Consider the following 14,003-nt stretch of genomic DNA (forward strand, 5'->3'; position numbering starts at 1 on the left):
TTGCCTAAGTCCTATAGCTTGAAGCAATGCTCCCTCTTCATCTTTCACCCACAGGACTGACTCGCAGAGGAGTAACTGTCAGTAGAGTTATCTTCACTCTTTTTTTTTTTGAGTGATGCTAAGGAGGGAAAGTCAAAGACACATGCTATTTTGTTTCTCCCACCGATATAACTGTTCTTCATTAAACTGAATTGCCTTCAATGATCTTCCATGAGCACATATATGGGAATATCAACACTTTATGTTTACAGTTATACCAAATAATAAAATCTTAATTTTAATAATTATACTATGAATAATTTATACTACGAATAAAATTATCCTATGAAACTGACACAGTTTTAAAGTACATTTGGCAGTTCTTTCAATACCAATTGGAACTTTTTTTCATTAATTTATTTAAAAGACATTATTTAGTGAAAACAAAAATTAAAATTGTCCTCTGGAAGACTAGTTCAGAGGCAGAAATGAAAACAAATATGTGAAACCCACTGTACTATACACAGAATATATGTAGTAAGCTTGATGAAGGACTTTAGAAATAGCTCACTTGGGGGAGTCGAGCGCTAGTGCAGCCGGTTAAGTGCAAGTGGTGCAAAGTGCAAGGACCAGCAGAAGGATCTCGGTTTGAGCCCCCGGTTCCTCGCCTCCAGGGAAGTCCGTTCATAGGCAGTGAAGCAGGTTTACAGGTGTCTATCTGTCTCTACCCCTCTACTTTCCCCTCCTCTCTCCATTTCTCTCTGTCCTATCTAACAATGAGGACATCAATAATAATAACTATAACAACAAAAAAACATGGGCAAAAAAAAAGGGAAAATAAATATAAAAATTAGCTCACTTGGCTAGTGTGCTGTTTTCCCATTTGTGTGACCCATCCAGTCTGTCACCACATGCCTACCTACACACAAATTGAAGAAAGCTTGAATGCTGAGGTCTTTCTCTGTTTTCCTCTCTACCACATCCCCACCCCTGCACTTACCTCCCTCTCTACTGCTATCTAAAATAATAATACAAATTAGGCAAGAGCTCCAAATCTATTACTTGTCCATCAACTCTAATTCAAACAACACATGGCCAATTGAGTGAGAAGCTGGAAAGTAAGTCCTTCATTAGCAAAATATATTTACACTATACTTTGTTTTGTTTTTTTTTAAATGAGGAATTGTGTAAGCAGAAAAGAAGCACAAACTTTCTTTAAAACATATTGCAACCCCAAAGTCCCAAGTACATGGAATCATTGTGGAACTGGTCCAAGAAATAATAAAAGTCCCATATTGTGGCCCCAAATCCCAAAACCCACCTTCAAATTCTAGGAAAGGTTCACACAGTTCCTCATATACTAAGACAGTTATTCGGTTAAATATTCAGGAAAATATTAATAAATATTAAAAGAAAAACTGCTTCACAATTATCAAATATAAATGAGACATTTATATTAATAAGAACACTGTTTTATATGAGACTTATGGATAATTGACACATTTTTAAAAAATATTTTATCGGGGTCGGGCGGTGGCACAGTGGGTTAAGCGCATGTGGCGCAAAGCGCAGGGACCCGCATAAAGAATCCGGTTTGAGGCCCCCGGCTCCCCACCTGCAGGGGAGTCGCTTCACAGGCAGTGAAGCAGGTCTGCAGGTGTCTATCTTTCTCTCCCCCTCTCTCTCTTCCCCTCCTCTCTCCATTTCTCTTTGTCCTATCCAACAATGAACAACATCAACAATGGCAATAATAATAACCACAACAAGGCTACAACAAAAAGGGCAACAAAAAAAGGGGGGGAGAAATGGCCTCCAGGAGCGGTGGATTCATGGTGCAGGCACCGAGCCCAGTAATAACCCTGGAGGAAAAAAAAATCTTAAAAAAATTATCTATTTATTCATGAGAAAGATAGGAGGAGAGAGAGAATGAACCAGACATCATTCTGATACATGTACTACCTGGGGTTTAACTCAGGACCTCATGCTTGAAAGTCTAATGCTTTAGCCACTGTGATACCTCCCAGTCACTAAATATATCTATTTTTTTTTATCTTTACTTGTTGGATAGAGACATTCATAAATTAAGAGGAGAGGGCAGATAGGGAGACACACCTTCAGCCCTAATTCGCCATTCATAAAACTTTCCCCCTGCATGTGGGGACCAGGGGCTTGAACCTGGATTCTTGAGCATTGTAATGTGTACTCAACCAGATGCGCCATCTTTGGCCCCCCCAGCTAACTGATGTATTCTAACAACGTAGTGCTCCAGGTTACTAATGAAATAGCCCACTTATATCTAATATATGAATTGCTTCCACATCCTCAGCCCCAACAGTTTGTTGTTGAGTCTCAATGCTTTGTTTAGATTGAGCATCAACTTCAAAACTTCTCATGGGGTTTGACTTAGCTTTGGGCATTTTCCTCCCATTTCTATCTCACAGACTATAATAAATGAAAAAGTTTAAAGGTAATTTCATGAAATGACCACTGCTATTCATGCACTATTTGTTCCTGGCCCTCAGATGCACATTTGTACAATGGAATATCCAGCAAGTTGTCTTTATCATCATGTGCTTTCTCCCCTAGTGATATTTCAGCCTTAGGGTCAACACAACACAGGCCATTTCAAAGTCTGGTAGGAGCCGGGTATGTCCCCACCTGGTCTTACTTTACTTGTCATTCATTAAGACCTTTGTCTCTGTTCATTTTTTTTTTTCCAGCCCAGCCCTCGGAGAGGGTGGTTGTGGACCTGCATGCAATTCGGTAGTCTGGTGAAGAGGGAGTTGGAATGGAGATGTGTTTAGTTTGGCTTTATTAGGATTCACTTGTGTCTCACATTCACTTCTGTGTGTAGTCACAAGACTGTACTTGCAAATTTGTATTTATATAATAAAGGAACTCCTAAAGATTGTTTAAGATTCAAGACTAATAGATGCTATGTACATCCTTGTGGTTTCTATGACTTTCAAGGGCTTTCTCCTTCTCATCAACTGACAACTAATAATGCCACAAAGAAATTAAAACTTTTTTAAACATGTCTCCAATTTAATGTAACATATTTCAAACAGTCTGGTTTAGAGTGTTTAACATGCCTATTATTTTCATTATTACAGATCATCATCAAAAGCATTGAGAGAATATAAACTTAAATCTAATTGAATAAGTGTTGACTATTAAAAGGACATTCACATATAAATATAATAGATGAACATTCCCAAAACATGTGCCCTGGGACAACGGTTGTATAAGGCTTTTTCATATAACACAATATTAAGTGTTTTATCAGAGTTAAATGAAAGAGGCTTAAGAACTCTATTTAAGAAGTAGAGTTTAAGGCTTCCATGCATGAACATCTGGGTTCAGTCCTTACCATCAAATAAAAATAGATAACAGTGGTTTGTTCTCTCTCTCTCTCTCTCTTTCTCTCTCTCACCCTCCTCCCCTCCCCTCTCTGGTTAAATAAATATAGATCCTATCACAGTTCCTTGTTAAACTTGACTTTATTAGATTAAATAAAGAGATGTTAAAAATGTAGCTAAATATTCACATATAACAATGTCATGTGTGATATGTCTCTGACATATTTCATAAGAAAATACACATGCCAAGTGTTAACAATCTGTTTCCAGTCAAATGTATCTTCATGGCTCTCAAATTCCTTTCTTTATTTTTCTTTAGTGTACTAAATTTATCCTTTAATGTGTCTTGAGATTAAAGTGGGACTGGGTTGCTGACAATAAATGTATACATAAAACATGGAAAAATCAAAACTTGATGTTAAAATAGTAACTCACTGCAAAGAACTTGTAAGTTATGTCTGCTGTCTTTTCAATCAGCATAGCAGTTTTTCTTAATATTACAGATGATGCACCACATATATTTGACTATATATATATATATATATACACATATATACACACACTTCTAAATATTTTATTTATTATTTCATAGAAACAGAGAGACACTGAAGTGGGAGAAGGAGGTATAGAGAGACCGACAGCACTGCTCCATCATTTGTGAAGCTTCCCCCCTGCATAAGAGGACTAAGGGCTTGAACCTAGGCAACTTGAGCATTATATATATATATATATATATATATATATATATATATATATATATATACTCACCAGTTGTGCCATTGTCTTTCCTCTGACTTACTGAATATTTTTTAAAGATAGATTTCCTGCTCTGTACCAAGAAATTTGCATTTTTTTCCCTCCAGCGTTGTTGCTGGGCTTGGTGCCTGCACCATGAATCCACTGCTCCTGGAGGTCATTCCCCCCCCTTTTTTTTGTTGCTCTTCTTGTTGTAGCCTCGTTGTGGTTATTATTATTGCTACTGTTGATGTTGTTCGTTGTTGGATAGGACAGAGAGAAATGGAGAGAGGAGGGGAAGACAGAGAGGGGAAGAGAAAGATAGACACCTGCAGACCTGCTTCACCGCCTGTGAAGCGACTCCCCTGCAGGTGGGGAGCCGGGGGCTTGAACCGGGATCCTTATGCGGGTCCCTGCACTTTGTGCCACATGCGCTTAACCCACTGCACCACCACCTGACCCCTGAAATTTGCAGTTTTTAGCAGACAAATAATATTATGCCAAATATCATAATTTTAGAGCAAGGATGTTTCTTTTTTAATTTCTTTTTGTATTATGTTTATTGGATAGAGACAGCCAGAAATTGAGAGGGAAGGGGGAGACAGAAAGAGAAAGACAGGGAGACACCTGTAGCCCTGCTTCAACACTCACACTCGTGAAGCTTTCCCCCTGCAGGTGGGGACTGGGGGCTTGAGCCCTGGTCCTGTGCACTGTAACGTGTGCTCAACCAGGTGCACCACCACTCAGTCTCTAGCAAGGATTTATTTATTTCTAGTAGGAGAAACAACACAGGTTTCCCTATATCCTTATGTCAAGATTTGAGGAGGGCTTATATGGCAAAATATATTGCTTATTTCCATCTGCAGGTAGAACAGAAATTTCTGTCTGTTGAACAGTGTATTTTTTATTCTAGGTGGTTACATGGTCAGGTGAGCTATGTTCCCTACCTTCATTTCAATTTGTTTGGTGTCTAGATTCTGAAATAGCAGCTTTACTCGAGTTTTTCCATCATCTGAAGATCCCTTAAGTTGAGAGAATTTAAACCTCCAGAGTACATTCTGTAAAAGAATGAAGGTGATTAGCAATTCAGACACAGGAGCTCATTTATTTAATTACTATCTCCCTGTACAGGCAATCATCTATTTCAATAAATGCTGAGATGTGCTTAATCTTCTTACCTGCGTTGAACATGTGGAACTTGCCAGAACCCTCACCTGTTCATTCTTCAATCACTGCAAAGTGACCTCAAACCAACACCTTTCTGATGCTCTCCCCTCTCTCCTCACAGTGACCACACCAGTGAGCTAGGCACAGCTGCCTCAACCTGATCTCTTTGCCTTCTCTCTGTCCTCTTCTCTGCTCTTAGTCATTTTCTCTGATGACCCATTGTTCATAGTCTAGAAGCATCACAAACTGTTGCTCTCTTTTCTCCTTTAAAAATCCACCAGAAATCTCAGTTCTACTGACAACATGTGTAATGGAGTCTTGAGTACAAATGATGGGTAACTTTCAGACTAATGTGGTCCCATCTGGGACTATATTCAGGTCATGTTCATTTCTTGTGAACCAATTTGAAAAACTGTAGGTCACACTACTTTTTAATACTGTTACAAAAATTACTTAAGGTTGGCAAAGATACTTAGGAGATGAGATATCCTCTATAAATTCTAGCTCTTTAATAAAATAAAAGGCTGAAGCAAATAAAGACTTAAAAGGTGTCTTTTATAAAGGATAGTCTTGAATTACAGACATGTCATTATATTAAATTTTTATCTTCCCAGAAAAGCCCCAAGAGAGAAGAACAATTATATTTTAGTTAGCTATCGGCTATCAGTGTACTAAAAGCATTTATTTTGATATCATGAACATATTGTTTTCCCCTAAGTGTCACAAGAGGTAAACTATCTGGGACAGGGCAGGGAGAATGTGGAAGATAAATCCCATCTGACCCTGACAGGTTAGTTCACCACCCACATGTAAACTATAAGGTATACCTTATATATTTCTGTTATATTGAATTGTGCAGCCAAATAGAGTCTTTGTAATTCATGGTCAAGTGTAAAAAGCAGATATTCTATCTAGATTGTGAGAATTTTGAGACTCCCTAGGTCTTATTTATTATTCTGGCTCTTTCATTTACCAGATGTGGAAGCTGAGCCCAGGGCTCTGTGAGGCAGTCAGCTGCCATATTTCAGCCTCACTGGTGCTTTCAGAATGACCTCATCCAGATTGCTGAGTGGTGGCACATCTGATTGAGCACATGCATTACCAAGTGCAAGGACCAGGGTTCAAGCCACCATTCCCCATCTGCAGGGGGAGAAGCTTCACAAGTGAAGCAGTGCTGCAAGTGGCTCTCTCTCAATTTCTGTACTATCAAACAAATAAATAAATAAATATTAAAATATAGATTTTTTAAAAGAATGATCCACTGCACAGAATGAGAACATGCAGAAATTGTACTTCTGCAACTACCTCTATTAGCAGTGAAATTCAGAAAATCCACTGCCTATTAAAATCAACAGCAATATATTCCTGCAAGGATCTAGTAGTGAACAGCTCAGTACTGAGGAAGGCTCTACAGTGCTCTGGCACTGTACCTACAGCTGAATCACGGATCAGTTATAAATAACCCCCATACTAAGGAGCATCATATCAGCATACCGGCCAAGAGTTGAGGTAAGGGCTGTAATTCCAGCCTCTGAGATTTAAACACATCCCAAACCTATCCTTCAAATTAGCCACTCACTCCTTAACTTTCCTGTGAGTCATCTGATATCATACTTGTTTCATCAGTAGAACCTGGAGGATTCTTTTTTTTATTGTTTATTTACTAGATAGAGACAGAGAAACTGAAATGGAAGGAGGAGATACAAAGAGAAAGAGACACCTGCAACACAACTTCACTGCTTGTGAAGCTTCTCCCTTGCAGATGGGGACCAGAGGCTTGAACTTTGTGCACTCAATCAGATGCCAAGTATACCATCACCTGGCCCCTGCTTAGAGGATTCTGAATTGCTACAGTTTTTCTCAAACTGTCCACATAAAACAATTAAGACCTAATTTCTCTGTGAAGGACATCACAGTCTTTATAGTTGGTTCAAGGCTCATTATGAAGAAAAAAAGAGCTCAGCAGTGGTCTACACTCAGGGTAAAATTCTAAGGATAACCTTAAAATTTACATTTTACATAGTATATATAGTTGTTGAAACAAACTAAAAATGTAAAAATACCTTTGCGAAAGCCCTGCTCATTGTTTAAAGAATTCAAAATTAGCTCTACAATGAAGTCTTAATGAGTGCATTGTTCTTACCTTTTGATACATTGTTTTTACACCAACCCTGTCCTAAGGGTATATTTGTTTGGGGGGGGGGTGCAACCCACAGGCATTTGCTTCCAGTAAGGTACTAATTTACAATATGGTCTTGGGGTAAGGTTACTATGGGGATATACATACTTTAATCAACTCCTCAAAAGTTAAGAGTGATCCCAGCATAGCAGTAAATGGGTAGGTAGTGTGCTTTGTTCTCTCTCTCTCTCTCTCTCTCTCTCTCTCTCCCTCTCTCTCTCTCTTTTAGTTACCTGGATTAAGATGACAATGGAAGAAAAGACTTCATAGGGGCAGCATTTCTTCTCATGATTTTTAATTTTCAAGTTACTAAGACTAGTCTGTGAACTCTGACTGAACTTTCCTGCACTTAAAGAGGTAATTTTTCTAAAAAAGAAAAAACAATTTGCCATTTCCATTATCAGTGACATTTCTGCACATTTTATCTCAAAACGGTCCTGGGTAACAGTTTAATTTCAGTACTCTGAGCTCTTGCACAAAACACAATTGGACTTTGCAGGTCAGTCTGTGACATGTTCTCCATTCACAGAGCTCCAAGATGCCTGATTCTGACCACAGCTCTAACTCCTGATACACCTGAGTCTTTCCATCACCAATTAATTGCACATTGGGTAATCCTAATTTGCAAAAAAAAAAAAAAAAGATAAAAGGTAATATTTTCCCCTGGTTTTGTAATGAGAGAACGATTTTGCAGTTGTGTAATAGAAAGCTTACTAATGGTTATGTTGTACTTTTATGATTGCAGATATCAGTAATGACAATAACTTTTATTACTTATGTAACAGATTTGAATTATTATGTCAGCAATGAAATATATATATATATATATATATATATATATATATATATATATATATATTTGCCACTAGGGTTATCACCAGGACTCAGTGCCTACATGAGAATTCTACCAGTCCTAGTGTCCACTTACTTTTCATTTAATCAGGGGAAGGAAGGAGGGGAGGAGAGGGGGAGGTAAGGTCATGGCACTGTTCCCCTGCAAGTGTAGACTAGAGGATTAAACCCAAGCCTTCACACAAGGTAATGTGTGAATTCTATATACATGAACACCTGGCTCAGGAAAATATTTCATTCTTTGGTTGTAATAATGCAGCTAATAGTACAGAAAGACTTTGTGATAAAAGTATGATGAGTCCATGTATTTAAACAGAATTTACTTTGACTGTTTTCCTGAAGTTGGAGAGTTTTTGTCCTCTATAGTCAGCTAAGAGTCAATTTTTATGTTCTCTCCTACAAGAAAGTCAACTTCTTTTCTGTTTGGGTATAATCCAGAGGGCAAAAAAAAGGAAATGTGAATACGACTTAAAATGTTATCGTGAGGACTCCTGGAGGTGGTGCAGTACTCCTGGAGTAGTCGCAGCTGCATTTCTCTCATCTCCTCTCCATCATGAACTAAGAATATCAAAGATCACCTGAGATCACAAGAGGAGACTAAGACTACTTTGGGAACCAACTAAGTCACCAGTAAGTGAAAACACATGTGGTTTGTGGACAGAGAGGAGCCTAAGGAGAGATTCCTGGGACTAAAGCCAATATCTACTCCTGAGTGGCAGGTAAGTCCAGCAATTTGCCAGTTGAGGTGCCACTTTCAGACTGTTTTACTAACAAAAAGACTACTGAAGGGAGGAAAGGACTCCCCTAAAGCTCACCAAATGCAACTGTGAGTCTCCATTTCTACTGCCTCTCAGAGGCTGGAGCAGGAGTGAGGAGGCCCCATGCTGCCATGGGGTGGAGGGCAGAGAACTGGCCAGGAAACTCAGGAGAACTATACCCTGGTAGTCTAGAGGTGGGGCTGTATAGTGGGAGTCTTTACACATTGTTCTCTTGATTAGAACATGATGAGTAATTGCCTCAGAACCCACAGACTATAAGTCTTAGAAACTCACAGGGGCAAGCAGTGCTGCCCAGCTTGGTTCTGGCTCCCAGCAGAGAAGCTGAATTGAGCCTGGGGTTTTGGATCCTTGGGGTGTGGGAGTCTCTTTGCATAACCTCTGTGCTATATCTCCCCCACCCCGCTTTATATCTTGGTCAGGAGTGAGTGATAAAGTTAAAAAACCTACTCATAGGTAAAAAGCCCTCAGGCTACCATAGCCTACAGAGAAGAAAAAGAACAAAAGAGGTTTTAACAGCCACTGTGCTTCCACTCAGGGATTGAGATAACACTGAAAAAACTGTTAATTTCCATAAGTATGAACTCTGTAAGCCCTTACTTAGAAACAAGTCAATCCAGGCAAGAGTGATCAATGGATTGAAAAGCACAGAGCGAGGGACTTCATAATACACTACGTACAATAGTTAAACCAAAAAGAAATATTAGAGAAATGAACCAAGACAAAAGCCCAGCTAAACACCCTCCCCAAAGGTAGAAGCACATAAGAATGAGGACAACATCCAAACACTAACTGAGACATTAGTCACAGGAATGAGAAAAGAGTTTGAAAGAAATGTCATCAGAAATGCAGAAACAACAAATGAGACTCTGAAAGAAAACACTATCTCAAGGTAATTAGAGAGCTGAAAGCTGAAATAGCTAAGCTAAGAGCACAACTAGCTGAACAAGCTAATACTGTATCAGAAGAGGGTAACAAAATATTTGAACTACAGAAAACAACAGAAGGGAGAGACAATAGAATAAATGAGGCAGAAAATAGAATTAGCAAGATTTAGGATGAATTAGAGAAAACTAAGAAAGAAGTAATAGATCTCAAAAAGAGATTAAGAGGTACTGAGAACAACAACAGAGACATATGGGGTGACTTCAAAAGAAGTAATATACACATTATAGGCCTACAGAGGAAGAAAGAGAGGGAGGGGAAGAAAGTGTTCTACAGGACATAATAGATGAGAACTTCTCTAGTCTAGACAACATAAAAGACATAAAAGTTTAAGAAGCCCAGAGGGTCCCAAACAGAATTAACCCAGACTTAAAGACACCAAGACATATCATATTTAGAATGAAAAGGAATAAGGATAAAGATAGGATCCTGAAGGCTACAAGAGAAAAACAAAGAGTCACTTACAGAGGAAAACCATAAGATTAGTAGCAGATTTCTCTACACAAACATTACAGGCCAGAAGAAAATGGCAAGATATCTAGGTAAAAGTCCTGGACCAGATGGTTTTACAAATGAATTCTAGAAAACCTTCAAGGAAGAGTTAATACTTCTACTTTTAAAAGTCTTCCAGAAGATTGAAGACACAGAAATATACTCTTCCAGCTTCTACGAACCTAACATCACTCTGATACCAAAAACAGACAGGGATACAACAACAACAACAACAACAACAAAAAACACCAACAGACCGATATCTCTGATGAACATAGTTGCTAAAATACTGAACAAAATTCTAGACAATTGGATACAGCAGTATATTTTAAAAAATGTTCATTATGACCAAGTGGGGTTTATCCCAGGGATGCAAGGTTGGTTTATTATATATAAATCAACATGATACACCACATCAATAAATGTAAGACCAAAAAAAATCATGTTACATGAAATAAATCAGAAACAGAAGGACGAATATGATATAATCTCACTCACAAGCAAAAGTGGAAAAAACAAGATAAGAAGAGAAAACTCTACACAGTACTTGGACTGGAGTTCGTGTATTGCAAGACTGGGGTGGATTGAGGGGACAGTTCAGGTCCTGGAACAGGATGACAGAGGAACTAATGAGGGCTATATTGTTGTTGCTCCTTTCCTGCTCTGGTCCTATGAAAAGTGTGCTGGATAGGGTACAGTTCCTATAGAGCAAGAATGCATGGAGGGACCCTACAGGAAGACAGGCTGACCTCTGTCAACTGAACTGATGTCCTAGCACTGAATTAATTTTGAGTCAAAGAAACCAGTCTGAGCATAAATTGCCACAAGTCAGTATTTTGGGGATAACATTTTCCCCAGAAGGCAGGTCAGTGCTCTGTGTCAGCATTTTGTTCTGGGAGTAGAAGGATGACAAGCTCCCTGCAGGTCAGGAGTTTTGTCTCTGTGGCCATCACAGAGAAGACAATCAATAACTGTTCCCAGACCCCAAAGGAAGGCATTAAGAAACTCAGAAACTTACACAAAGCCTTGCTGGCCAGAGGGAATTTGGAAGGCCTCAGTTTAGAATCCCTGAAAGACAGGATTATATGATGTACAAAGAAAGAAAAAGCAGTTCTTACCCAGCTCTGATGGTTAACCGTTTAATATGGTCTGATGCTGGGAAGAGTGTGTTTTATTGTCTCACTGTCTCAGGGTATGTGCAATGAGAGTATGAGAATTGGCTAATGGCCACACAGTGCTAACCGCACACCAGGAACCCACTCTGGGGACATGGTAGGCCAGGACATTGGGAAGACACTCCCTGAGAGGAGACAGGGAGCCATCTATCTGCTCACTCTGTAAGCAGCTGTTGGATGGTGGAGGCGGACATGAAACCCTTCCAATATAAAATGTTGTTCAGGATCTTGTTGCTAACATTCTAAGCACCATGTTTAGACTTCCTGTTTTCCTGGGAGGAAGTAAATTAACAAGGACCACAGTGAGTGATTATTACAGGGGTCCTAACTCTGTCTCTTGACATTGGACCCAGTAAGTCTTACTCTATAGTATCTCTAATCTCTACCTCCTGGATGCCAGAGTAAAATCCCCCAATAGGGAAATAAAATAAATGACTATTTTAAACCACTGTGAGAAATAAATGACTATTTCCAGGAGCTGTATTTGACCTCTGCCTTAGGTGTTGACCCTTGATAGGTGCAGAGGTTGAGGTCCTGAATGGAAGCTGGGTGGGAGAGGGTGCAAGTGTTTGAAATGATGGCAACAGAGGCAGCATTCAGCGCAAGACATTCCCGTTCACTCTTAATTAGCAAAGAGTGAAATGTGACAAATGCACGTGACAAAAATATCAACTCTCTGTATAGCATTCTCTCAACAAGGGAAAGGGGTCAAATTTCCCATCCTTACCTTGTACATTCATAGGCAGTAACACAGGACTTAATCCTAAAATTGGCAGTCCATATAGGGGATTGGTTTACTGCTGCTCAAGTACTCTGCTCTGTTTTTACATCAGGTTGTAGTGAAGGTGTCCTTTCTTTTAGTTTTATTTTAGTAACCTGGGTCTTGGCTTTTTTTAAATTTTATTTTACTTATTTATTTATTTTTTTAACCAGAGCACTAATCAGCTCTGGCTTATGGTGGTACAGGGGACTCAACTTGGGACTTTGGAGTCTCAAGCATGACAATCTGTTTGCATAACCATTATGCTATCTAGGAAGCCCTTGTATATGCTCACTCATGCTCCCATAAGTCCCCCCTCTCATCCACCCCTGAGGTATGGCTTTTTTAATTTTTAATTTCTTTATTGGGGGACTAATGGTTTATAGTCAACAATATAAAATATAGTAGTTTGTACATGTGTAACACTTCTCAGTTTTCCACATAACAATTCAACCCCTATTAGGTCCTCCTCTGCCATCATGTCCCAGGACCTGAACCCTCTCTACCCCCTGACCCCCCACCTCAGAGTCTTTTACTTTGGTGCAATGCACCAAACAGTTTTTTTTTAATTGCCATCAGAGTTACCCACTGAGTCTCTGTGCCAGCACTATGAGTCAACTGCTCCCCGGTGGCCATTTTTTCCTCCTCCCCTTTCTATTTTTATTAGATAGGACAGCTAGAAATTGAGACAGGAGGGGAAGATAGTGAGGAAGAGAGAAGAGAGACATTAGCAAACCTGCTTCATCACTCATGAAGCATGCCCCCTGCAGGAGGGAGCAGAGGCTTAAACCTGGATCCCTGCACATGGTAATGTGTGCACTTAATAAGATCCAGCACCACCCAGTCTCCAATTGTCCTAATTTTTAAATATTTAAGGCAGAGAGATATTATAGTTAAACAAAAGGCTTCCATGCCCAAAAGCCCCCAAATTCCAGGTTCTATCTCTTGCACCATCATAAGCCAGAGCTGTGCAGTGCTCCAGTAAAAATAATAATATAATATAATAATATAATATAATATAATATAATATAATATAATATAATATAATATAATATTTTATACTGTAGAGAGAACAAGAGCTTCATTCTAGCACATACAATTGTAAGACTTGAACTTGGGACATCAGACTTGTTAAATTCCTCCCTTCAGAAGGTATGACTTTTTTTTTTTCCCTCAAGTACCATGTATTTCATTGCTAGAACAGCTAGGCTTTGGGAACCCTGAGCTATGGGAAAAGGAGAAATTATTTGCAATACAATTCTCCCAGACTAATGTTTGCTGCATTATAGGTTAACTGATTTGAACTGTCATAAGACTCCCAGTCAAAGGGCTTTTGCATGGGCTTCTGGGATTCTTACCTTTGTCTTACTGTCAAAACAGGTGAATCCCAAAGCGAAATCCACCGTGAAACAAAGCATCTCTCCTTGCCAGGTGCACATGTAAGTTTTGGACTAGAAAAAGAAATAATTTGGGGAAAACATTCTTGTACAGTACTGTTGTACATTAATTACATAGCTGCAATATATTCTCCTCAATGATCAAAAACCAAAATTTAAAGTCTTAATATGCAAATTATACATGGAA

At 39.0% G+C, this 14,003-nt stretch overlaps 1 protein-coding gene across 11 annotated transcripts in view; it reads right to left on the bottom strand.

The window, feature by feature from the left end:
* The window catches only part of SNTG2 (syntrophin gamma 2), a 365,214-nt gene that overhangs the window by 25,351 nt on the left and 325,860 nt on the right, over nucleotides 1–14,003 (bottom strand). For 10 of the 11 annotated variants that reach the window (XM_060187060.1, XM_060187062.1, XM_060187059.1 and 7 more), the window contains 2 exons: nucleotides 13,778–13,870; nucleotides 5,021–5,131 (listed from right to left, as the gene is read on the bottom strand). The exons of the other annotated variant lie outside the window; for it this stretch is intronic. In XM_060187060.1, coding sequence (XP_060043043.1) covers nucleotides 5,021–5,131; nucleotides 13,778–13,870 — 204 coding nt within the window. The remainder of the gene's footprint in view (nucleotides 1–5,020; nucleotides 5,132–13,777; nucleotides 13,871–14,003) is intronic. 11 annotated transcript variants of the gene reach the window in all.

Source organism: Erinaceus europaeus, chromosome 3 (assembly GCF_950295315.1).
Source record: "Erinaceus europaeus chromosome 3, mEriEur2.1, whole genome shotgun sequence".
NCBI classification, from domain to species: domain Eukaryota; kingdom Metazoa; phylum Chordata; class Mammalia; order Eulipotyphla; family Erinaceidae; genus Erinaceus; species Erinaceus europaeus.